General features: G+C 51.5%; 2 protein-coding genes and 1 long non-coding RNA gene across 6 annotated transcripts; 1 reads left to right on the forward strand and 2 right to left on the reverse strand.

Moving 5' to 3' along the window:
* Positions 1-941: 941 nt before the first annotated feature.
* STAT2 (signal transducer and activator of transcription 2) lies at positions 942-19,982 on the reverse strand. 2 transcript variants are annotated; one of them, XM_051832744.3, is made up of 24 exons: positions 19,732-19,982; positions 17,184-17,365; positions 16,585-16,738; positions 16,167-16,262; positions 15,914-16,003; positions 15,747-15,822; positions 15,529-15,614; positions 15,236-15,384; positions 7,420-7,575; positions 7,226-7,318; positions 6,954-7,013; positions 6,559-6,579; positions 6,238-6,331; positions 6,053-6,100; positions 5,887-5,970; positions 5,625-5,723; positions 5,399-5,534; positions 5,243-5,295; positions 5,049-5,143; positions 4,499-4,635; positions 4,153-4,335; positions 3,262-3,319; positions 2,396-2,700; positions 942-2,087 (listed from the first exon to the last, which is right to left on the reverse strand). In XM_051832744.3, exons 2-24 carry the CDS (start codon positions 17,312-17,314, stop codon positions 1,945-1,947), a joined length of 2,547 nt encoding a protein of 848 aa, XP_051688704.2. In that variant the 5' UTR covers positions 17,315-17,365; positions 19,732-19,982; the 3' UTR covers positions 942-1,944. The 2 variants fall into 2 exon arrangements, with proteins under 2 accessions (XP_051688704.2, XP_051688707.2); XM_051832747.3 differs by lacking the exon at positions 17,184-17,365 and having other exon boundaries at positions 19,732-19,962.
* Positions 19,983-20,075: 93 nt separating this feature from the next.
* Positions 20,076-23,027, forward strand: LOC138844362 (uncharacterized). The gene is made up of 2 exons (XR_011380097.1): positions 20,076-20,258; positions 22,786-23,027. It is a non-coding gene; the product is annotated as an uncharacterized LOC138844362 (long non-coding RNA).
* On the reverse strand, positions 20,790-25,047 carry APOF (apolipoprotein F). 3 transcript variants are annotated; one of them, XM_070052408.2, is made up of 3 exons: positions 24,794-25,047; positions 24,032-24,095; positions 20,790-21,799 (listed from the first exon to the last, which is right to left on the reverse strand). In XM_070052408.2, exon 3 carries the CDS (start codon positions 21,780-21,782, stop codon positions 20,841-20,843), a length of 942 nt encoding a protein of 313 aa, XP_069908509.1. In that variant the 5' UTR covers positions 21,783-21,799; positions 24,032-24,095; positions 24,794-25,047; the 3' UTR covers positions 20,790-20,840. The 3 variants fall into 3 exon arrangements, with proteins under 3 accessions (XP_069908509.1, XP_089164652.1, XP_051688709.1); XM_089308526.1 differs by lacking the exon at positions 24,794-25,047 and adding an exon at positions 24,300-24,502; XM_051832749.3 differs by lacking the exons at positions 24,032-24,095; positions 24,794-25,047 and adding an exon at positions 21,897-21,988.
* Positions 25,048-25,224: the final 177 nt, after the last annotated feature.

A 25,224-nucleotide genomic window follows, 5' to 3' on the forward strand; every position in this document is an offset into this window, starting at 1 on the left:
TTAGGAAATGGGGGCACACCTGGGGTCACTCACTTCTTGATCCATTGGCTCTTTCCCAGCTTTCTTGGCCAAGAATTTATCTAGCCAGGGGCCAGCACTGTGGCATAGCAAGTAAAGCTACTGCCTGCGATGCTGGCATCCCATATGGGCCCCGGTTTGAATCCTGGCTGCTCCACTTCCAATCCAGCTCCCTGCTAATGTTCCTGGGAAAGCAGTAAAGATGGTCCAAGTCCTTGGGCCCCTGCATCCACGTGGGAGACCCGGATGAAACTCCTGGCTCCTGCCCTGGCTGTTACAGAAATTTGGAAAGTAAATCAGTGGATGGAAGATCTGTTTGTCTCTCCCTCTCTCTCTCTCTAACTCTTTCAAATAAATCTTTTTAAAAAGAGTATATCTGGCCATAGACAGGAGTCCTGAGGACTGTGGGATCCGAGAGCTGAGTTTTGAGTAGGAAGGGTGCTCCTGGAAGATGAAAGTCCATCTCCCAAACCAATAGGATTCTCCCATAAAGGAAAGCCGTGGACCTCTTCAAGAGTTTGGTTACCCAAGGGGAGCCAAAACATTTTTGGAAAAAAAAATAGGAGAAGGGGCTAGTGGTTATTTCCTTTCCTTTCCCCCAAAGTCACAGCATTGAGAATGTAGGCTTTGGAGTTGCCCAGCCCCAGGTTCCTGTCTTGGCTTTGCCACCAACCAGCAGAGTGACAGTGGGACAGTTAAATAACCACTCTTCCTCTTCCCTGACACATACGTAGTCACAGCCACAGCAAGGCTAAGGGACAGGAGGAGCTGCTCCCAACTGAGAGGGAAGAACCGTGAGGAGTGGGGCATACTGGGGTTTGTGGAAGACAGGCCACGGCTCGCCCACCTTGTTCCTGTATCTTGATGTGCCTCAGGACATTGGCCTTTATGAGCAGAGAAGTAAAGACATGCAGAGATGAAAGTTTCCAGGCCAGCATGACGTTTATTAGCTCTTGCTGCTGGGAGGGGCCTCGAGGGGCTGTTGTGCTGACACAGCAGACACGAAGCAGCCACGTGCCTGGGCCTCACCTTCATCCACCTCGAGTTACACCAGAAGCACATCTAGCACAATGGCAGTTACCCCTGGGGGCGGCGGAGGTGTGAGGTTGTCCAGGGTCTATGTTAAACCTTCGAGGCACTAAGTTCCAGGGACTTGGTCTTTGCCCAGCTCCACTCCCAAGAAAGAGAAGCCTTCCCTTCAGGTAAAAACAGTGTATAAAGGAGGAGGATGACAGTGTAGTAGAAAAATAGGTAAGACCCAACCCTTGTCTTCTTCCAGAAATCCCTGAACTCTACCCAGTGCCGTTGAAACCAATGCCTAAATTCCTGGCATCCCTGCCCTCCCGTGGCAATCTGTCCCCTAAGTGTTGGGGAAGTGGAGACTAAGCAACTTGAGTGAGTGTACAAAGCTTCACAGCCACAGTGGATTGGCTGAGTCATCTTGTGGGAGAAATGCACGTGGCCAGCTGAGGGGGCGGAGCAAGGGATGAGCCTAGTGAGAAGAGCAGGGCTACCTCCTACTGCCGTCCTCAGGGTATAGCTTCCCTGGGTGGGCTGAGTCAGAAAAACAGTCCCGCTATGCCTCTGTGCTCCCCGCCGAGGGCCGGTGCCAGGGTACACTAGCTCAGCCTTACCTGGAATTCAATGCGACAGTCCTTCCAAGCTGGCAAGAAGCCCTGCCCGAGCATCTTCCAGCACCTGCCACTATCCTGGCCTGCCCCCAGAAGCCCACGCTTCGGGCCCAGCAGGTAGCCCCGGGGATCCTGCTAGGAACTACGGCCAGCATCTGCTCTGATCCCGGGGTGCCCTTCCATGTCCGTGTGAGGCTCTCACCTCCCACTCTCACTCCCACTCTTGGAGAGCAGCATCATGATGTGGGGAGGGGGGAGGAGCAGCAAGAGATGTGGGACAGAGGAAATGCAGTTCCTAGTAGTCAGACGGAACCAAGGGCCCATCGGAGTCAAAGTGGCTGTGGCAGGAGATGTAAGTATCGTCCGTGGCGTCCTGGTCAGCCAACAGCGGGTCTCCATTGGGCATGATCTCTTCAATCTTCACAGAGTTTCTGAAGACTAGAGGATCCAGAGCGAGAAGTCAAGCCCCGATCTCAGCTGGGAGACCCCAGCCCAGCAGGCAAAGTGAGGGAGGATGGTGGGAAAAGGCCTGGACGGGACCTCAGGGGAACAGGGGACATGGGAAGGCGTGGGTGTTTCCTAATGAAAGGTATGACCCGGAAATGAGCCCTTCTCCAATGAGGAGCTTGCAGCACCGGTGACAGGTGAGGGAGGGAAGGTGGGAAAGGGAGAGAAGGCCAGAGGGACTACCACTGGGCAGGCCGGAGTGGCCACTCTCTCAGCCCTAGCCACATCCCCTCACTTACTTTCCATTTCCTCAGTGTTCAAGTGTCTCAGGTCGCCGGGCAGATCTGCTTCTGGCTCCGGCCCTGGCTGGGAGTCAGGAAGCAGGTCTGGCTCTGGCATGCTCTGTGGCACCAGGCCCAGCGTGGGCTCCAGCCCCAGGTCCAGCCCTGTCTCCAGCAGGGTCCCTAACTCCAGGCTTAACGCTAGCTCCAGGCCTGGTGCTAGCCCCGGCTCCAGCTCTAACGGCTCCAGCTCTAACGGCTCCAATTTTGGCTCCAGCTCCAGTGGCAGTGGTAGTGGCGGTGGCTGCAGCTCATCCAACTGTCTGCAAACACCAAGACAGGAGAATCTGATGAACCCGGGTCACCTGTAGCCACGTGCCCTAGGCATGCCTCTTTCCCCACTCCGAACATCCGTCTCCTCAGACGACAACGATGATCACAATGGCTACCTCACAGGACCACTGGCGAAGATTCAAGAGAAAGGGAAAGTGAACACAAAGCATTCAGCCCGGTGCTGGCGTGTAGGAAGCTTTCCATAAACGTGGCTCTGATTACCACCTGCTCTGACGGGTTCTCACAAGGATTAAATGATCAAAGGTTCTTAAAACATCTAGTACTACGCCTGGCATCAGGTGGGCGACCATTGCTACCAGCAAGCATAGCCTCTCTTCCCGGGGAACCACTGTGAAGATATGAGGATGGCAGCAGGGAAGAAACAACAGAGGACAAAGACTAGAAGAACCAGAGAAAGCCAGAGGGCCGGAGAGTGTGGGTCAGCACAGGGAGCCTGCTGGGGGGAGAGGGGGAGGGCTGGAATCGGGCAGGTTAGAGTCGCTCTGACAGCCTGAAAGGATCAAGGAGGATGGGCAGAGTTCACACCTCACCTGTTGGAGACCACAATGAGCCTATGTTTCAGGTATTTCCTCCGTTCCTGGAGATTAACTGTGAGGGCCATACAAGGAGTTGGGGTCAGTGGGGTGCACACACGGCCCACAGGTCTCCCAGTACAGGTGGTCCTGGCTGTCACACCTCCCTGTGGGCTAGCAGGGTCCCATCAACAAATCCCTTCACTTCTCTGGGTATCATTTTTTTTTTCCTTAAAGATTTATTGGTTTCTTTGAAAAGCAGGTTGGTCTTCTGTCTAGTGGTTCACTCCCCAAATGGTTCAAATGACAGGGGCTATGCCAGGAGCATGGAAATCCACCCGAGTCTCCCATGTGGATGGCAGGGGCCCAAGCATTTGGGTCATCTGCTGCTGCTTTCCTAGGTGCAATGGCAGGGAGGTGGATTGGAAGTGGAACAGCTGGGATTCGAACGAGTGCTCATATAGGATGCCAGTGTTGCAGGTGGTGGCTTAAACCACTATGCTACAATGCTGGCCCCTGGATATCATTTTCCCATGTTTGAAATGGAGCTGGATTTATGATGTCTGAGAATTCCTGCAATCTAGTAATCAAGTATGTTAACAAGTCCCACCATGTAGCACAGTTAAGCGGCTGCTTGCAATGCCAGCATCCTATGTTGCAGTCTGAACCAGCTCCCTGTTAATATGCCTGGGAAGGCAGCAGATGATGGCCCAAGTGCTTGGGGCCCCACCACCTACATAAGAGACTCCAGATGGAGTTCCTGACTCCTGGCTTTGCTCAGGCCCAGGCCTGGCTATTAGTGGGCATCTGGGGAGTGAAGCAGTGAACAGAAATCCCTCTCTATCATTCTGCCTTTTTACTAAATACATGTGAGTAAATAAATATGTAAATAAACAAATCGGTTGCCACCTTTTTCCTGGTAGTAGCATCCAAAAGCCTCATCGCGGGGGATTCGGGGGTAGAGGAAGCGCAGTGGGTTCTCGGGGATGTTCTCGTCGGTGAGCAGCTGGTAGTGGCGGATGATTTCAGTCAGCGGGAGCGACTGCAGCACCTCCTTGGTGTAGGGCTGCACTGAGCAGATGAGCACCTTATCTGGAGGGGGAGCAGGAGCAGGCGGGCCTGAGGGAACCGGCCTGGCCCGGGAGCTCCCGTGCCTGGGCCGCCCAACCCCGGACAGAGCCAGAGAAGTCAAGGGCAGGCTGGGGGGCAGAAGGGTGAGGCTGCGGGGAGGTCGGGGCAGGGCAGGGCGGCTGACCGTCCTCCTGGTGCTCCACCCAGGAGCAGGTAATGCCCCCTTCTGACGATTCACTGAAGCGCAGAAGGAAAGTGCCAGACACCATCTTCTTCAGCAGCCGGCGCTCTTGGCTGCGATTCACAAAGCCCATGATGCGCCTGCGCATGGAAGGCAGTGGTGGGGCAGGTGGAGCCAGCAGGGGGCCCTGTCGGCCGCAGCACAGGGGCCAGGCCTCAGGTCTGGGCCCTAGCTCGGTCCCTTGTGCACTTTCCTCTTAACTCACCTAAACTGCAGTACTGGACTGACAACACCCCCCTCGCAGGGTTCCAGGGAGGGGGGTAGGGTCAGTGAGGTTACACAGAGGGATGGCAGCTTGGTCACACAGGCCTGCCTTTGAACCCCGACTCTTTTACACCTCTGAGACCTCAGTGCCCTCACTTGCAATGGAGCCCCCCCCCCCTCGGTGTAGCTGTGAGGGCACTGCTGGCACCAAGAGATGCCAGGGGGCGCCTTTGCACCGCTTTGTTACCTATTGGCCACACGGGGGTGCACAGGAAGGCCAAGGCCGTACCCGTCTTTCCAGAGCTCCTTGAGGTGGTCATGCACCAGCTCTAGAATTTTGTCCAGCCACGTCCAGAAGGGGATCTTGCCAGGGGGGCTTTCTCGCTGGAGGAGGAGCGGGAAGGCAGGATGAGATGTGGGATTGCCATGGCCTGGCGTGGGAAAGGAGTGATGGGGGACCTGGGTTGGGCTGCGGGGAGTCACCTTGGTGAAGTCGGCCCAGGACAACAATGGGTCCTCATTCCTAGCGCTCTTCCCTGTGGGTAGATGGTCACAGACGGTTCAGAGGACAGAAGGGGGGCCCAGCCAGGGGGCCCGGGAGAGACTGGGCGGACGGCTGGGGCAGGCAGCGATCTCTACCAAACAGCTTGTCCTTGAGCATGGCGAGCTGCTCCGGGTTGAGGCCCCGGTGAACATAGGACGAGAACTGCCAACTGAGAGCGGGGCCCAGCAAGCTCCAGGGGGCCTTCGGGGGGCTGCAGAAGAACTGCTGGTTCTGTGGAGGTTGGGGGGAGGCTCAGAAGTAGCTCCCACCCTCGAGCTCCCCCCCACTCCCTCTAGGTAGGGAGCTGGGCCCACTTCCTACCTGGGGGTTGGGGCTGAGAAGATTGAACCAGAGAATGGAGGCCCAGGCAATGGAGAGCTGGTTCATGTTGGAGATGACTACCACAGGGAGGGTGTCTGTCTGAAGGGCACAGGGATTGCAGAGGAGGGAGGTGAGGGTTCCAGGCACAGGCCTCTGGGAGTGACAGGGGGTGACAGCCACCCCCACCCCCCAGCTTCCCCTGATCCCTCCTTAGGCCTTCTTCCAGACCCCTGCCCCTGCCCCGCCCTCCGTTTGCTCTCACTCTCAGCTCCAGCTTCAGATCCTGGTAGGTGTATTTGACCGTGAAGCTGATGACGTGCAGCTCCTCTGTGACAGCCAGTGTCCCCTGGGACAGTTGGAGACACGGGGGTCAGAAGGCCTCTCGTCCAGTTCTCCCTGCCCCTCCCCCATTCTCTGTCCGGCCTCACCTTATTGCTGCCCTTCCCTGAGCCGCCTGAACGCTGCTCCACCAGGGACTGCGAATTGAGGGGAAAGGCAGTGCTGCAGTGGGGATCCCAGGGTCCCTGGAAGCCCCTATTTTACCTCAAGATCTCTTCCAGCCCCCAGTCCCTGTCCCTTTGGACTAGAAGTCCCAGCTGCTGACCCATCTTACCAAGTGGCCAAAGTCCCAAACTAAGCCCTGACTCTGCCCCCTTTCGGGTGTCAACGTTTTCTGGTTTGAGGTCAGAATGTTGAACTTCCGGAAGCTGTTCCAGGGGGAAGAAGATATACAGAGACAAGGAGCACAATCACTCTGAAGACTCGGCAGGAGAACAACCCAAGTTCCACTTCATTTCAGATCTCCCCTTCTCCTTCGGTCCATTTCCCACCCTAATCCCCCTCCTCCTCTCTGTGCTCCCACCAGGACAGCCAAACGTGGTTGTATGAGCCCCGCACTGCGCACATGTTTGCAGTGTCCTTGTCAGGCACGTACCCTTGTAATTGAGGAGGATTCCTGAAAAGAAATAATAAAAAAAAATGGTTGAAGTGGTTTATGGGCACAGAATATAAAGTTGGGAATGTGGTCTCTGGCCTCAAAGCCAACTCTGCAGCTCACTGTGTGGACTTCCAGCAGCCCTTTCTTTGTCTGTATGCTGCACTGGTGACGCTAACTCACAGAGCTGCCATGACAATTAAATGAATACTTGACATGCCACGTGTCACATGGTAGGTGCTCAACAAAAGAGATGCGTTCTTACTCCAGCGAGGGAGGAATGGAGGGGGAAGGAGACCGCCCTAGGGCCCTGTTGTAGACTGGGTTTCTCTTCTACCCCTCCAGCCCACGGTCTGGCCGCCGCTTGGACCCACCCTTCACCTGCCTCGACTTGCCTGTCAATGGAGACTTCCACGGTCAGGGACTCACTGCCTTCCTGGAGTCTGACCAGCAGCCTGGGGGGGAAGGGGAGATGGAGAACCTGGTGAACTTGAGCTTCCTGGAGAGGCCAGATGTTTGAAAGAGATGAGGGCAGGGACGGGGAAGGGTGGGTAGATCGAGGGGAAAGGGAGAAGAAAGGGCCGAGAGTGGGGGAAATCTGTGAAGCTGGAGCTGCCCAGCAGTGGGGCTGGGAAGAGGAAGCAGGACTGAGCTCTGAAAAGCTAACCTTGTTCGGGCAGTGAACTTGCTCCCTGTCTTGATGATGAGGGGTCGATGGAGAACCTGGGGCATGCAGGGCTGGGTTTCGACCACAAAGGCTCTGGAGAGGGGCATGGAGAGAAGGCACAGCTCAGGGTCTGTTAGCGTGGCTCCCACGCTTGCTTCCTTCTCTCCCTACAGACCCGGCCCTGGCCTCCAGACCTGTAGAGCAGACGCTTCAGCAGTTCTAGGATCTGGGACTTCTGCAGGTCTACACCTTTGATCAGAGGGTCATTCTCGTAGGTAACCAGGTGGGTCACCTGCAGCTCCTTAGTTAGCTTCCACAGGTGAAACAGCAGCTTGGCTCCCTCTGTGAACCTGGATGACAGAACCCAGGGAGAGGGAACCCTTGAGTTTCCTGGAGCTCACCTCTAACTATCAGGGCAGTCAGAAACTCGGGGGAAGAGGACAAAGAACTCTGGAAGCATATGAAAGATTACTCAGTATAATTCCTACACCCAGACATGAAGATCAAAGCCATTCTCAAAACAAATAAAACCGATAAAAGGCTTATCACATAACAGTTACCTTCCATATGATACTTGCTATGTATGGCTTATACTAAGCACTTTTTTTTCAAAGATTTATTTATTTATATGAAAGGCAGAGTTACAGAGACACAGAGGTAGAGACAGAGACAGACAGAAATGTCTTCCATCTGTTGGTTCACTCCCCCAAATGACCACAATGGCCAGAGCTGGGCTGATCCAAAGCCAGGAGCCAGGAGCTTTTTTCAGGTCTCCCATGCAGGTGCAGGGGCCCATGGACTTGGGCCATCTTCCACTGCTTTCCCAGGACATAGCAGAGAGCTGGATTGGAAGTGGAGCAGCCGGGTCTCGAACCGGAGCCCATATGGGATACCGGCACTGCAGGTGGCGGCTTTACCCACTGTATCACAACGCTGGCCCCGATACTTTATACATATTAATGGATTTCATCCTAACAGCAATCCTATGAGCTAGGTACTGTAAGTTTTCTCCATCTTTCAGATGATAAAACTGAGGTATAGAACAGCTAAGTGACTTGCTCAAGGCCTTAAAACTACAATAGTAAGGGATAAAGATTTTTTTTAAAGATTTATTTATTTATTTGAAAAACAGAGTTACAGAGAGGCAAAAGCAGAGAAGAGAGAGAGGTCTTCCATCCACTGGGTCACTCTTCAAATAGCTGCAATGGCCACAGCTGGGCCAATCTGAAGCCAGGAGCCAGGAGCTTCTTCTGGGTCTTCCGTGTAGGTGCAGGGGCCCAAGGACCCAGGCCATATTCTACTGCTATCCCAGGCCACAGCAGAGCTGGATTGGAAGTGGCGCAGCCAGGACTTGAACCAGCGCCCATATGGGATGCTGGCACTGCAGGCAGTGGCTTTACCCACTACACCACAGCACAGACCCTGGGATAAAGCTTTTATGGGATCCTAGGCAGACAGGCTGCAGAATCCATACTTTTAACTCCGAACTTTACTGTCTCTACAATAAGTAACAATAATCATAAGCAATGTTGTAACAGGAAAACAATCATATACTACATATGATAAAATAGATTGGACAACTTTTCTGGGAGGCTGTTTGGAGCTACCTTTAAAAACATTTTTTGGGAGGCTGGTGTTGTGACACACTGGGTTAAACAGCTGCCTATGACCCCGACATGCCATATGAGTGACAGTTCGAGTCCCAGCTCCTCCACTTCTGATCCAGTCCTGCTAATGCACCTGAGAAAGCAGCGGAAGGCAGCCCAGGTGCTTGGGCCCCTACCACTCACATGGGAGACCTGGATAGAGTTCCAGGGCTCTGGCTTTGGTCTGGCCCACTCCTGACTGTCACAACCACTTGGGGAGTGAAGCAACAGAAGGAAGATCTCTCTTTCCCTCTCTCTGTAACTCTGCTTTCAAATAAATGAATAGGGGCTGGTGTTGTGACACAACAGGTTAAGCTGCTACCTGCGATGCCAGCATCCCAAACAGCCGCTGCTTCAAGTCCTGGCTGCTCTATTCCTGATCCTGCTCCCTGCATGAAGCTCCTGGCTCCTGGCTTCGGCCTAGCACAGCCCCGGCTGTTGCAGCCATCTGGGAAGTGAATGGAAGATCTCTTTGTACGTCTGTCCCTCTCTTTGTAATTCTGAACTTCAAGTAAATAAACATTAAAAAACTGAATAAATCTTAAAACAAAAATTTGGAAGGTAGTAGCAACATTGTGGCACAGCAGGTTAATATGCTGCTTGAGATGCTGGCATTCCACGTAAGTACCAGTTTGAGTCCCCTCTGCTCTAGCTCCCTAACACACCTGGACAGGCAGTGGAGGATGGTCCAAATACTTAGGCCCCTGCCACCCATGTGGGCAACCCTTTCATGGACTTCCTGAGAATGCCAATTGTGGTCATTTGGAGAGTGAACCAGCAAATGGAAAATCAATCAACCTTTCTTTCTCTTTTTTTTTTTAAGATTTATTTTATTCTATTTGAAAGACAGAGTTACAGAGCAAGGTAGAGACAGAGAGAGGTCTTCCATCTGCTGCTTCACTCCCCAGATGGCTGCAACAACTGGAGCTGTGCCTATCTGAAGCCAGGAGCCAGGAGCTTCTTCCGGGTCTCCCAAGTGGGTGCTGGGGCCAAAGGACTTGGGCCATCTTCTACTGCTTTCCCAGGCCATAGCAGAGAGCTGGATTAGAAGAGGAGCAGCTGGGACTAGAACCGGTACCCATATGAGATGCTGGCACTTCAGGCCAAGGCTTTAACCCATTGTACCATAGCACCAACCTCTCTCTCTCTTTCTCTCTCTCTTTGTCTTCCTCTTTGTTACCTTGTCTTTCAAACAAATAAATAAGTTTTTTAAAGTGTGTTCAGGGGCTGGCATTGTGGCATAGCATGTAAAGCTGATGCTGCAATGCCAGCATCCCATACGGGCTTCATGGGATATATGAAAGCATCCTGGCTACTCCACTTCCAATCCTGCTAATGGCCTGGGAAAAGGAGTAGAGGAGGGAGACCAGGAAGAAGCTCCTGGCTCCTGGCTTCAGCCTGGCCCAGTGCTGGCAGTTGCGGCCATCTGGAGAGTGAACCAGCGATTGGAAGATCTCTCTCTTTCAATAGGCTAACCCTCCGCCTGCGGCGCCGGCACGTTGGATTCTAGTCCAGGTCGGGACACCGGATTCTGTCCCGGTCGCTTCTCTTCCTGTCCAGCTCTCTGCTGTGGCCCGGGAGTGCAGTGGAGGATGGCCCAAGTCCTTGGGCCCTGCACCCATGTGGGAGACCAGAAGAAGCACCTGGCTCCTGGCTTTGGATCAGCACAGTGCGCTGGCCGCAGCACACTGGCCTCAGCGGCCACTGGGGGCTGAACCAACGGAAAACGAAGACCTTTCTCTCTCTCACTGTCCACTCTATCAAAAAAAAAAAAAAAAAAGATTTATTTTTTTTTAAAGGCAGAGTTACAGAGAAAGGGGAAAAGACAGATCGAGAGAGGGAGGGAGGGAGGGAGGGAGAGAGAGAGAGAGAATAATTAAATCTTAGAAAAAAAAAAAAAAAAACAGGCAGGCTGCAGTTTGTCAACCCCATACGGATAGATACACTCACAACTGAAGTTTAAGCGCTGGCTGCGTACCTGGTTTTCAACTTACATGGACAGTTGTGGTACATTTCTATTTATTTTTAAAAATATATTTATTGATTTTTTAGGCAGAGAAACAGAGGTCTTTCATCTACTGGTTTACTTGCCACAGCCAGGACTGGGCCAGACTAGAGCCAGGAGCCAGGAACTCCTTCCTGGCCTCCCACATGGGTGGCAGGGGCTCAAGCACTTCAGCCACCACCTGCTGTCTCCCAGTCTGCATTAACAGTAGGCTAGGGGCCAGTACTGTGGTGCATTGGGCTAAGCCTCCAACTGTGGCACTGGCATCCCATATGGGCTCTGGTTTGTGTCCTGGCTGCTCCTCTTCTGATCCAGTTCCTTGCTGATGGCCTGGGACAGCAGTGGAAGATGGCCCAGTATTTAGGACCCTGCACTCCAGCAGTTGTGGCTCTTTAGGGAGTATACCAGCAGATGGAAGACCTTTCTCTCTGTCTCTAGCTCCACCTGTCAAATAAATAAAATCTTAAAAAAAAAAAAAAAATAGGCTAAATCAGAAGTGAAGCAGCCAGGACTCAAACTAACACTCTGATATGGGATGCCAGCATCGTAAGTAGTGACTTAACCCCACTGTACTACAATGTCAGCCCCTGATACATTTTTAAAAGTTTGAATTATAATGAACTTTCTTATGAGAAAATACTTTTAAGTGTAGGTGTTAGTAAAATGGCAAAGTCTTATTATCTGTGGTGCCATTTATGCCCCGGGCGCCATCTTATCCCTGGCCTTGGTCACCAAGCCCCATGGCCCAACCACTAATGTCAGTTCCAACCCCACACCCTAATGGGATTTGCTTCCCTGTCCCCTGGCAAAGGTTTAACAGGACCTGCTTCCAGCATGCATGCTCTCTCTCTCCTGATTCCTCTCTCTCTTAACTCTCTTGCCCTCTCCTCCTGGCCCATCGGGCTTCCCTTACCTGACAATAAACCTTTCCCTTAATCTGTGTTTGGTGTTTTGTGGCGACCTTACAGTAGGTATTTTTCAAACTTGTTGAATGATATAATAGTGATTTATTTACATATTATAAGATTACTATAGGTCTGCACTGCAGCTCACTAGGCTAATCCTCCGCCTGTGGCACTGGCACACCAGGTTCTAGTCCTGGTTGGAGTGCTGGATACTAGTCCCAGTTGCTGCTCTTCCAGTCCAGCTCTCTGCTGTGCCCCGGGAAGGCAGTGGAGGATGGCCCAAGTGCTTAGGCCCTGCACCCACTTGGGAGACCAGCAGGAAGCACCTGGCTCCTGGCTTCGGATCAGTGCAGTGCGCTGGCCGTAGCAGCCATTTGGGGGGTGAACCAACGGAAGGAAGACCTTTCCTTTCCTTTTTTTTTTTTTTTTTTTTTTACAGCAGAGTGGACGGTGAGAGAGAGAGACAGAGAGGAAGGTCTTCCTTTGCTGTTGGTTCACCCTCCAATGGCCGCCGTGGCCAGTGCACTACGGCCGGCGCACCATGCTGATCCGAAGGCAGGAGCCAGGTGCTTCTCCTGGTCTCCCATGGGGTGCAGGGCCCAAGCACTTGGGCCATCCTCCACTGCACTCCCGGGCTAAAGCAGAGAGCTGGCCTGGAAGAGGGGCAACCAGGACAGAATCCGGCGCCCCGACCGGGACTAGAACCCGGTGTGCCAGCGCCGCTAGACGGAGGATTAGCCTATTGAGCCACGGCGCCGGCCAGAAGGAAGACCTTTCAACTGTTTCTCTCTCTCACTGTCTAACTCTGCCTGTCAAAAAAAAAAAAAAAAAAAATTACTATAAAATAGTTTAATAGGAATAAAATAGTAAGAAATAGAAAATAACCTAAATGTATGTATGGGCTGGCACTGAGAGCATGATGGGGCCAGCACTGTGGTGTAGTGGGTAAAGCTGTCAACTGCACTGTCGGCATCTCATATGGGCACCGGTTCGAGTCCTGGCTGCTCTGCTTACGATCCAGCTCTCTGGTATGTCCTGGGAAAGCAGTAGAGGATGGACCAAGTCTTTCAGCCCCTCCACCTGTGTGGGAGACCTGGAGGAAGCTCCTGGCTCCTGGCTCCTGGCTTCAGATCAGCACAGCTCTGGCCGTTGTGGCCAACTGGGGAGTGAACCAGTAGATGAAAGACCTCTCTCTTGCTGCCTCTGCCTCTCTGTAGCTCTGCCTTTCAAATAAATAAATAAATCTTAAAAAAAAGAAGTAATGTGATAAATATCATAATATATTGCTAAGTTAAAACAAACTAACAGGTTTCAAAATAGCATGAACAACATGGATCGATTTCTAATGAACTACATCTGGGTGGTAAGATAACAGGTCACTTTCTTGTTTGGGATTGTACAAGGGGTCTTCAGAAAGTTCCGGAGGGGTGAGCATTTTAGCCTAGTGGTTAAGAGGTCCACGTCCCACATCAGAAACTGTGTTCGGTTTCTGCTCTAGCTCTTGACTCCAGCTTACTGCTAATGCAGACCCTGAGAGGCAGCAGTGGTGGTTCAAGCAACTGGATCCTTAGTAACCCATATGGAGACCTAGACTAAGTTCTAGGTGCTCAGCTTCAGACCAGCCCAACCCTGGCCACTAAAGGCTTTTGGAAGATGAACCAGCAGATAGGAGCTCTTTCTATCTGTCTCTGCCACTCAACAACACCCCCCAAAGTTATGGAAACGTAAATAATGAAAAAAAAAGCATGCATCTCAAAATTTTATGCACCGAAATAATCTTGTTTTTCTTTTTTCTTTCTTTCTTTTTTTTAATTTGAGAGGCAATAGATACTAGAGTGAGATGAATAGAGAGACAGAGCTCCTCTCTGCTGGTTCACTCCTTAAATGCCTCTCCCTGCAGTAGCCAAGACTGGGCAAAGGCTGAAGCCAGAAGCTGGGAACTTAATCCAGACTATTTCATATGGATGGCAGGAACCCAATTATTTTAACCATCATCACTGCCTCCCAGGGTGTGCATTAGCAGGAAGCTGGAATCAGGACTCAAGCCTGGACACTCCAATACAGAATCCAAACTGGTAGTCTAACCATTAGGTCTCCCCTAAAAACTGCTCTTTTAATTCCATTTTCCAGGGCTGGCGCTATCGCGCAGCGGGTTAAAACCCTGGCCTGAAGCGCCAGCATCCCATATGGCCGCTGGTTCAAGTCGCGGCTGCTCATCTTCTGATCCAGCTCTCTGCTGTGGCCTGGGAAAGCAGTAGAAGATGGCCCAAGTCCTTGGGACCCTGCACCCACGTGAGAGACCCAGAAGAAGCTCCTGGCTCCTGGCTTCAGATCAGCACAGCTCTGGCCATTGTGGCCATCTGGGGAGTGAACCATCGGATGGAAGACCTCTCTGTCTTTACCTCTCTCTGTAACTCTTTCAAATAAATAAAATAAAATCTTTTTAAAAAAATGTCTCCACACACACACACAAATTCCATTTTCCATGAATTTTAAAAATACCCCTATATTCACTGTACTGAATTTAAAAAAATAGAAAATCTAGGGGCCAGCACTGAGGTATAGTGGGTAAAGCTACCACCCATAGTGTTGGCATCCCAAGTGGGTGCTGGTTCAAGTCCCGGCTGCACCACTTCCAGTCTAGCTCTCTGCCTAGGAAAGCAGTAGAGGATGGCCCAGGTCCTTGGGTCCCTGCACCTATGAGGGAGACCCATAAGAACCTCCAGGCTCCTGGCTTCGGATTGGCATAGCTCCGTCCACTGCGGCCACTTGGGGAGTGAACTGGCGGATGAGGAACCTCTCTCTCTCTCTCTTGCCTCTGCCTCTCTGTAACTCTACCTTTCCAATAATAAATAAATCTTCTAAAAAAAAAAAGAAAATCTATTTAGGCAGTGATTTAAAAAATGAGAAGCCAGGGACCAGTGCTGTGGCGCAGCGGGTTAACGCCTTGGCCTGAAACACGGGCATCCCATATGGGTGCTGGGTCTAGTCCTGGCTGCTCCTCTTCCAATCCAACTCTCTGCTATGGCCTGGGAAAATAGTAGAAGATGGCCTAAGTTGTTAGGCCCCTGCACCCGCATGGGAGACCTGGAAGAAGCTCCTGGCTCCTGGCTTCAGATCGGCGCAGCTCTGGCCGCTGCGGTCATCTGGGGAGTGAACCAGTAGATTGATGACCTCTCTCTCTGTCTCTACCTCTCTCTCTAACTCTGTCTTTCAAATAAATAAAATAAATCTTAAAAAAAAAAAAAAAAGTCAGGTTATGGATTAATCCACTACTTTGACCAAAGCAAGGACTGAGCTGTGGGCTCCCTGGGTGGTGAGGGTGAAGGGCGGAGTAGAGCTGCAGTGAGCTGGGATCATTGTGGGGAGCAGAGAACAGCGGGCGACATCTGCTACATACAGGGCTATCTACAACTTGCACGGCAAGGACCAGGGCTGGGGAGGTGCATCTCACCACTTCTCCAGCTGTTGCAGCCCAGGCTGCTGGAGGGCTCCAATGCAGGCTTTTTGCTGCTGGGCTTTCCACTCATCCAGCTCCGGCAGCAGCAGGTCGACGAGGGTAGTCAGTCGGCCTAACAGTGCTTTGGAGTCATCCAGCACCTCCTGGAAGAGAGACAGCAAGAGTGCCGAGTGCCTCTCACCTGAAGCTTCCACCATGCAACTGGGGATGCTGAGAAGAAGCAGCCAGGACCAAGAGCCCCCGGGTCCCTCCCATTTTCTCAGTGTCCTGCCCCCCACCCCGCCCACCTTTCTCCTTTTGTCCAGTTCATTGAGGGTTTCTTGCAGTAGCTGCTGCTGTCTGTTCCAATGAGGATCCGAACAGGCTGCCTTCCCTGAACGACAGGAGCCAGAGTCAGTCAAGGGGCTCTCTCCCCTCTACTTTCTGGCTACCTCTTAAGAGTCAAGGTTGACTTTGACTCCCTGGAGCTTTCCCCTCCTGTTCTCCCCCATCTGATGTTCCCGACCTTGGGCCTGTGTGTTGTAGCGGAAGCGGAAGACGTCCTGCAGGTCTGCCAGCTGGCTGATGGACTTCACCAGCTTCTGCGGAGGGGATGGGGTCCCACTGAGGCTTGTTTTGAGGGAGGCCACAGAATAAGCCCTGCCTGCCCCGTCTCTTGCCACACTGACCAACCTCCATCATAGCCTTCAAATCCAGGAGCCGGGACTCGATATCATGCTGCTGGCTCTCCACAGGTGCTCCCAGAGCCGGCTGGCCTGGCTCCTGAAACAAGAGACTGAGCATATTTCAATTCCGACCTTTGGGCCCTGAGGGCCAGACCTGAAACTATACCACAGAATATAGTGGGGAATCCTGTTCTAAGAGTCCTTCTCACGGTCACTCCCTACTCCAGGAGCTTCCAACACCACCAGCAGATTGTTCTTACCATCTGGGCCCTCTGAGCCTGATTCAGAATTTTTTCTTCTTCCAAAAGGAGGTTAAACATCATTTCAGCCAATTGGGTAGGGCCTCTGGGGAAGGCCTAGGGTGGGAGAAGAGGAAGGAATAATCTAATTCGACCCCTCTTAGTGTCCTGCCACCCTTGACCCTCCCCACACTGTCCCCTGTAGTTCCCCCTCCTTCAGGGTCCTGGCCATTTCCCTTTTCACCATTGGGTTTCCTAAACCCGGCCACCCTCCCGATGGTGTCATCTAGCCTCTGTCGCAGATTCCCCAACTTCATGTTGTGTTCTTTCCCCAGATCCATGCTCTTCTCTTTGTACTTCCAGGTACCATGCTATACCCCAAACCTTACTCTACACTTGGCTTCCAGTCCTACCCTATAGTCTCAGCTTCTCCCAGTACCTGAAGGTCCCGGTAGAATTTTCTCAAGTTGTGTTGCAGCAACAAGCACTCAGGGTCTTGACTGCAGCGGCCACACTCGAAGTTCACTTGCTCCAAGAAGTGGAAGAACAGCATGGTAGCCTTAGAATCATCGTTGCCCAGCACAGCTTCTCGCCTGGGGGCCAGGAACAGCATTAGTGTCTCCACAAGGTTGCTTCTGCCCTGAACCCTCCCAACCTCTTCCTGCTTTTGACATCTCCAGGATCTTAGGCACTCCTAAGAAAGAAACAGGGGCTGGCATTGTGGCAGCCCCTATCAGAGCACTGGTTCGAGTCCCAGCTGCTCTGCTTCCAATCCAACTCCCTGCTAATGCGCCTGGGAAAGCAGTGGAGACAGCCCAAGTCTTTGGGCCCCTGCATCCATGTGTGGGAGACCCAGAAGAAGCTCCCAGCTCCTGGCTTCGGCCTGGTCCAGCCATAGTCATTGCAGCCATTTAAGGAGTGGACCAGTAAATGGAAGATCTCTCTCTCTCTAACCCTGCCTTTCAAATAAATACAGTAAGTCTTAAAAAAAAAAAACAAAACCCTCCTTTATCTCCTCCAACCTACTGAAACTCTCACCAGTTCTGGTCTTCAATCCAGGCAGCCAAGTGCTGTCGAATGTCCACTGGCAGGAGGCTATGTGAGTACAGCTGGTGTAGCAGATCCTGATATGGGCCGTCCAGATCCTGCAGCATCTCCCACTGTGCCATCTGGGCTTCGAGATGGAAGGATGCAAGATTCCAACTGAGTTTTTTGCAGGACTAAATTGTAAAAATCATACTTATTACATATAAAAATTGAACATATTTATGGTACTATGTGATGTTTCAGCATATGTATATATATATTAAAAACATTTACTTAGTTTAAGGACAAAGTAAGAGAGAGGGAGAGTAGGGGATCTCCCATCTGCTGGCTCACTCCCCAAATGGTTCAGAAAATCAGGTCTGGGACAGCTGAAGCCAGGAGCCAAGCACACCATCCAGGTCTCCCATGTGGGTGGCAGAGGCCCAAGTATTTGGGTCATCATCTGCTGCCTTTCCAGGCACATCAGCAGGGAGCTGGAACAGAAGCAGAGCAGCCGGCACTCAAACCAGCACTCTGATGTGGGCTGCTGGCATCGCAAGCAGCGTCTTCACCTGCTGCACCACAACACCTGCCCCACGTGTGTATGGTATGCAAAGTCCAGTCAGGATAAATTGATTACTAACTTAAAATATTTTTAAGCATTTATTTATTTCAAAGCAGAATGGCAGAGACAAAGAGAGAGACAGAGATCTTCATCTGCCAGTTCACTCCCTAAATGACCACAACGGCCATGGCTAGGCCAGGCTGAAGCCAGAAGCCTGGAACTCCCATGTAGGTAGCAAGGGCCCAAGTACCTGGTCCATCTTCTGCTGCCTTCCCAGGTGCAGCAATAGGGAGCTGGATCAAAACGGGGTTTCAGCCAGGACTCAGACTGGTGCACAAATATAGGATGCAGGTGTTGGGGGAGGCAGCTTAACCTGCTGCATTACAACTCTGGCCCCATCAATTTAAATAAAATAGTACAAGGCATCCATGTACTTATCATCCACCCTCAAGAAACATTAATATTCCTACTGTCTCATTTCACACCCTCTTTATTTTGAATTTGTTTGTGATCATATGTGTTTATACTGGAGTAAAGATCGATGTCAGTCCTAAGTATTTATTACAGCATGATCCCTGCTGGCCTGGTGCTGTTTTAGGGGATGAAATCTTTTTGGAGATCAAATAAATGTTCCTCAAACTGCCCTCCAGGTAGGAAGGACAAATTCCACGGTGGAAGAATGTTAAATACTTTGCCACTCTGTCTCTTAGACTCGGACACTTTTATGGCCTCATTCAATCTCGGCTCTCCATATGGATTATCAACTTTGGGAAGACTCAGAAATCTCACTTGAAACTCCTTTTTGTCATGGAACAGGTTGTGCCTTGTATATTTCCCCCCACCTTTTTGTGGCCACAGCCATCTTATATCTTTTCAGGAAATTAAAACTTACTTCTTGTTGCAGCTTGAGCCTAACAGAACTGAATAAACGGGCACATCTGTGGTCTAAAAATGTCACCTGCTTTTATTACAATGCATGAATTAACACCAGCTGCCCTTCTAACTCAGGCAGAAGCTCCTAATTTTCATTTTAATTCTTCCAGTAAAGTTTGAATTTTTAACCTATGCATCTCTACTGCTTTTAAGAAATTTAAATAATGATAATAAATTTAAACAATGAGGAGGTCATTATTCTGGAGGAACTAAAAGGCTTATATTAAAGGAACAAGATTTAAATATGAAAACAAACAAGCAAAACAAAACCTGATCTCCCCAGATTGCAAACATCGAGGTAAGTGACTGTAATACATTTTTTGGCACATATTTTGCACTCAACAAACTTTTCTGAAATGAAATGGATTTTGCGTGTTCCCTTAAGCATATCATTTTGCACTTTAGTTCTTTGTACCTTTTTATGCAACAAAGATGATAAAAAATATCTATCTCTGGACACTTTTTTGGTAAGGATCAAAAATAATGCAGCAGGGGCAGAGTTGTGGTGCAGTGAGTGATGCTGCTTGTGTTGTCGGCATACTATATCAGAGCGCCAGTTCTGGTCCTGGCTACTCCACTTCCAACCCAGCTCCTTGCTAATCCCCGTGGGAAAAGCATGCCAGGATGGCCCAAGTGCTTGGGCCCCTGCCACCTACGTGGAAATCCTGGATAGAGTTCCTGGCTCCACGATTCAGGGGCTCAAACATGGTTGTTGCAGTCTTTTCAGGGAGTAAAGCAGTGGATGGAAGAAATCTCTCTCTCCCTGTCACTCAGACTTTCAAATAAATAAATCTTTCAAAAAATAATGCAGTGCATAGGCAAATACGTTGGACATCAAACCAATGCAATAATGCTAGGTGCCGGGTCTCGGGCAGCAGGGGAGTTTTGACAAAGGGGCGTTAGGGTTGGGGAGCTAGGCTGGACGGACAAGAGCGAGAGACCCCGCACGAAGACAGCTCCTACTTCAAACCGAGGACAGAAGTTGTCCCCAACGGGGCGCACCCCCTGGAGCCAGCCGCTCTTACCCCACCTCTTCCTCGCACACCCTCTCAAGGCCCATACCTGTGAGGGTCGTAGTCCCCGCTCCTTCCAGTGGCTCAGGACGCGACTTTCCGTCCCCTGAGGGAGCTAGATACCAAAGTGTACCGCCCACCCACTCACAAATTCCGTCTGGCACCTGAGCCCGCCCCTTCCGAGTGGGCTGGACCGGCGCCTGAAGACCCGGGGCTCGAAGTCCCCAGCCGGCGCCTCGACGCGGGCTGCCACTCCACCGAGCCTTCCCCCAGGCTGCGAGCTCATTGGCGCTGCCACAAATCCGTCCTCTCCGCAGGGCGGAACAAACTGCGCCAGAACCACACCTACAGTTCCAGTGATTGGTCAAGACGCCCAAGTAGGTCCCACCCCGCGCCCGCGACGGGGAGGAGTCCAATGAGCGGAACAGCCGGGGACTCAAAACAGCTGATTTTCGAGAACCCGCGCCGGGGCTGGAGAACCGAAACCATCTTGAGAATTCTGGAAGCACTAAAAACTCGACCGGAAGTGGTGGAACCAGAAGTTTAACTCTTTGGGAGTGGAAGGGACACACTGAGGTAATGAATCCCAAATAATAAACAATTTATTGTCGGTACCCTGATTGTCAGTTTCCACTGGAAAAAACTCTGCAGGTGAAAATTATTCCCACCTTAGACATTTAAAAACCGAGTTTCCAGAAAGGAGTTACAAGTCAGTGATCGCAGGCACTAACGAGAGGCGCTTGGGCTCAAAGCAGAATCCTTTTAATTTCCTACGTTTTGGGGCCCGCGTTGTGGCGTAGTGGATCAAGCCGTTGTCTGCAACGCCGGCCTCCGCGCTCCCTGCTAATGCCCTTGACAAAGCAGCAGAGGATGGCCTGGGCCCCTGCACCCACCTGGGAGACCTGGATGAAGCTCCTGGCTTTGACCTGGTCCAGCTGCAGCCGAGATGACCGTTTGGGGAATGAACCAGTGAATGGGAGATTCTCTCTCTGCCTCTCTCCCCCCATAACTCTGCCTTTCAAACAAATGCATAAATCTTGCACTGCTTTCCTCCAAGGTAATACTTTTGAATTTGGGGTTTGAACACATGCACACATGCACAACGTGTCAGAATACACAACGTGTCAGATTTATTCATTCTGTGGTTACCCCCTTCTTTTATATCACAAGGTTCCCAGCCTCAGGATATGAGTCATAGCTGTTGAAAACCTCCCACTGCCTGTAGGGAGCTGAATTCAGCATTTCTGAGCCCAGAGGATCTGTGGGGGTTGTTTCCTCCAAATCACTCACATCCAAGAAGCCTCCCAAGCTGTCAGTGCCAGTCTCTGGTGGAGGAGTGTTTGCCTCTTTCTCACTGTGATAATACTGAATCAGCTTCTGAACCCCGGCCTTTAGTGCGGGCTTAAGTGCAGCACTGATGGCTAGACCCATGGGCCCCCCTGACAGCCCAGCCATGGCCATCAGAAGGTCATAACCCAAATCTATGGCCCCATCCTGGCCCCGTTCATGGGCCTTGTCAGAGCAGTTATGAGCAGCATAATACAAAGCTGTGCCCAGGTTGTAGTAGGTTCCCACTCCCGGCAAGAGCCGGACAATGCTGTACACACCTTGCTCCCGCTCATTCTCACAGTTCTCACGGGGGAGGGAGCGTCGGGCCCGCTCTGGGCCTGCCTGCTCCTGGGCTAACAGCTGCAGGGCAGAGGCCAGGGCTTCCACGGACACTCGCCTCTCTGTGGTTCCGCCTTCCTGGAGCTCTTGAAGATGGTGGATGAGGATCTGGGTGGCATTCACACCGCCCCAGTGGTGGAGCTGCCGTTGCACGGCCCGTGCTTCAGCCTGGCAGCCCACTTTATCCAGGGCGCTCCTTAGAGCCAGGCCTACCAGGAACTTAGGTAGAGGGGCCAAGTGGTTGAAGCCAGGCAGGGACTTTGGGAGCAGGGTCTGGCAGGACAAGGAGCCTGAGGAGGGCGACTGGGAGGATGAGGGAAGGTGCTTTGAGACATTTGTCGGCTTTGCATGGAGAGTGGCATCCACAGAGTGCAGCAAGAGGTAGCAGAGAAGCAGCTCCACTGGCACCATGACGAATCTGAGGCCCCACATGTCTGGAGCGGAGTTCTCTGCAAAGGGGAGAGACAGAGACCGTGCAGACGTTTTCTGTACCAGCCGTGGTGCGAAAGGAACCCAACACTCAGTGGACGCTCATCCACCACTTACCTCCACACTTCTTTTCACATAAAGACCTAGAAGTAGAAAAGTCAACCCCGGTGCTCCCACATGGTCTCCCCTCTGTTCAGGTCACCAGGGGCTTCCTCTGTTTTACGTCCACCCACTTATAGGGGCCCCACATCACCACACAGCCCAGTCACTGATAATTGAGACTGCCTTGATAGGCTGGTTGCTCCCATTCTGCCCAATTCTCTGTCCCGTGAGGAAGGGGGTATTTGCTTTCCCCCGTTATCAGTAAGGAATGCAATCTCTACAAATATTTGCTCATTTCTATCGGGTGTTCAGACCTTGTCCCCTGGTCACACACTCACCGTCAGTACCTGAGACCTTGTTCTTCGGTGTCTGCTATCTGCCCCTGCCACGTTTCCACTCTAAGCTCCTGACAGAAGCCAGGGAGACTCAGAATTAGGAGCAATTTAATGTTTATGATTCTCTTATTTTTCAGTTTAAAAATTAAGTTAGCAAACTATAGCATCAGGTTGGGTACTTAGGAAGTTCAGGGAAGGTGGATGAGAAAAGGTTAAAATAACCTCCTATGCATAGCACATGCTAAATGCACAATATTTGATGATTTAAAGAGAAGAAAGGTGGAAGAGAAGAAATAGGGGCTGGTGGGGCAGCTGCCGCTTGTGATGCTGGCATCCCACATCAGAGTGCCGGTTCCAGTCCTGGCTACTCCACTTGTGATCCAGCTCCTTGCTAATGTGCCTGGGGAAGCAGCAGATGGCCCAAGTGCCAGGGCCTCTGCCATCCTTTTGGGAGACTTGGATGCAGTTCTAGGCTCTGGCTTTGGCCTGGCTTAGCCATGGCTGTGGCAGCCATTTGGAGAGTGAAACAGCAAATGAAAGATCTCTCTCTCTCTCTCTCTCGGGGACAGTGCTGTGGCTCAGTGGGTTAACGTCCTGGCCTGAAGCGCTAGCAACCTGTATGGGACCCCTGCACCCATGTGGGAGACCCGGAAGAAGCTCCTGGCTCCTGGCTTTGGATCGGCACAGCTCCGGCCGTTACAGCCAATTGGGGAGTGAACCATCGGATGGAAGACCTCTCTCTTTCTCCCTCTCTCTCTCTCTTCCCCTCACTCCCCTAACTGAATTTCAAATAAATAAATAAATAAATAAATATTTTTCTTTTTATTTATTTGAAAGGCAGAATGAGACACAGAGAGCGATATCTTCCAGCAAGAAGCTGGATTGGAATTGCTGAGTAGCCGGAACTCAAACCAGTGTCTCTGATACAGGACACAGGAATCCCAAGTGGCAGCTTAACTGTTGTACCACAATACATTCCACCAGCCCCTATTTCTTTTTATTTTTAAAAAAATATTTATTTATTTTTTTTGAAGGCAGATCAACAGAGAGAAACAGAGAGATCTTCCATGTGCTGGTTTGCTCCTCAAATGGCCACAACAGCCAGGGCTGGGCCAGGTCAAAGTCAGGAGCCAGGAACTTCATTTGCGGCTCCCATGTGGTGGCAGGGGCTCTAGTACTTGAACCCTCTTCAGCTGCCTTCCCAGGTTGCAGGCCACAATGCCAGCCCCAATAAAAACATTTCTTTTTTTTTTTTTTTTTAAAGATTTATTTATTTCTTTGGAAGGCAGAGGGAGAGAGAGAGTTCTTCCATTTGCTGGTTCACTCCTCAAATGGCTGCAATGGCTGGAGCTGGGACGATCTGAAGCCAGGAGCCTGCAGCTTCTTCCAGGTCTCCCATGCAGATGCAGGGGCCCAAGCACTTAGGCCAACTTCTGCTGCTTCCCCAGGCCATAGCAGAGAGCTAGATGGGAAGTGGAGCAGATGGGACTCGAACAGCGACTATATGGGATGCCAGCACTGCAGGCAGAGGATTAACTGCCGTCACAGGCACCGGGAATGTTGGTGCTCAGGTAGCTGCTGCTGTTTCAGAAGTGCTGTTGGTCACAGTGGTGAGGTCGTCACTCCCCACCCTGTCTGTGACCACGATCGCCTTGGGTGCTTTCCAGGGAAAGGACTTCTCAACCCGGCACACCTGGAGGTCGGGGCCTCTTGTGCCATGAGGTGTGCTTGGCCATGTCCAAAAGGGCTTCAGGCCCTTTCAGGGCCTTTCAGGGCCTTTCAGGGCGGGGCGGGGGCTGACAGGAAATGTTTTACCTCAGCTCCCTGCAGGAGGCATCCTGGAACTCGGGCTACAGGAGCTGTGTGCCATCTGTCCTCACTGCCAAACGAAAGGAGAATGAGATCAATCGATTTCACTACCAAAAACATGCATGCTGCAAGAGGAATCGGGGGCTTTCCTAACTGACATTACCAGTTACAATCTTAACAATCTTAATTATAATCTTTTTTAATTAATTTTTTTTTTGACAGAGTGGACAGTGAGAGAGACAGAGAGAAAGGTCTTCCTTTTCCGTTGGTTCACCCCTCAATGGCCGCTGCGGCCGGCGCACTGCTCTGATCCGAAGCCAGGAGCCAGGTGCTTCTCCTGGTCTCCCATGCGGGTACAGGGCCCAAGGACTTGGGCCATCCTCCACTGCCTTCCTGGGCCACAGGAGAGAGCTGGACTGGAAGAGGAGCAACTGGGACAGAACCGCCGCCCAGACCAGGACTAGAACCCGGTGTGCTGGCGGCGCAGGTGGAGGATTAGCCTATTGAGCCACGGCGCCGGCTATAATTATAATCTTGACATTAATCCAGGTATTGGTTTTAATCATATGTAGGACATAGACAAATTACATTTTTATCATTAACCCAGGAGCAGCCTATCCACTTCCAAGCTTGAGCAATCATCCTAGGGGGTTTCTATGCTCTGCCAAGTGTGCTCTAGTGGACTTCTGTTGTTTAACTGTTTCAGATCATAGTTTCAGACTAGAGTCTCAGGGTGTGGGGGTAGGGTGTGGGGGTGGGGGCACCTACCCAGAATGGAGTCTCAGGTTCTTCAAAATGGAGTCCCTACTGTCAAGGTGTTACTTCACCATAACCAAGAGCCAGGAGGGTGACTGGATCTTCAGAGATGAAGAGAAAGGCACCAAGGACTTTGGGTTTCACATGACATGACAACCGTGGGAGGCAGAAGAGGGGCAGGTCATGGTGGGTTTCAGGTGACGCTCAGCTGATCAGACTGTGCCAGCACAGAAGACGACACTCAAACCGTTCCCCTGGGGCTCTGTCTGAAAGGAACCAGGGCTCGGTTAGAGGAGTCTCACCCATCAGCTCTCAGCTTGTGTTCCTTTTTATTTTTTTAAAGCATCTCTTTATTTTCATTTTATTTGAAAGAAAGAGAAACAGAGAGAGATCTTCAATGCCCTGGTTCACTGTCCAAATGCCTATAACAGCTGGGGCTGGGC

Source organism: Oryctolagus cuniculus, chromosome 11 (genome assembly GCF_051225735.1).
Source record: "Oryctolagus cuniculus isolate XC-2025 breed Fujian yellow rabbit chromosome 11, ASM5122573v1, whole genome shotgun sequence".
NCBI lineage: Eukaryota > Metazoa > Chordata > Mammalia > Lagomorpha > Leporidae > Oryctolagus > Oryctolagus cuniculus.

Bases quoted from the DNA above. Each gene is read 5' to 3' on its own strand.
- STAT2 (XM_051832744.3), bottom strand. From the start codon at position 17,314: ATGGCACAGTGGGAGATGCTGCAGGATCTGGACGGCCCATATCAGGAT. The intron at 16,004-16,166 runs GTAAGAACAATC...CTCTTGTTTCAG, and splicing joins AGGCTCAGAGGGCCCAGATG to GAGCCAGGCCAGCCGGCTCT. The intron at 5,144-5,242 runs GTGACTCCCCGC...CTCCTCCTCCAG, and splicing joins CCTGGGCCGACTTCACCAAG to CGAGAAAGCCCCCCTGGCAA.
- APOF (XM_070052408.2), bottom strand. From the start codon at position 21,782: ATGTGGGGCCTCAGATTCGTCATGGTGCCAGTGGAGCTGCTTCTCTGC.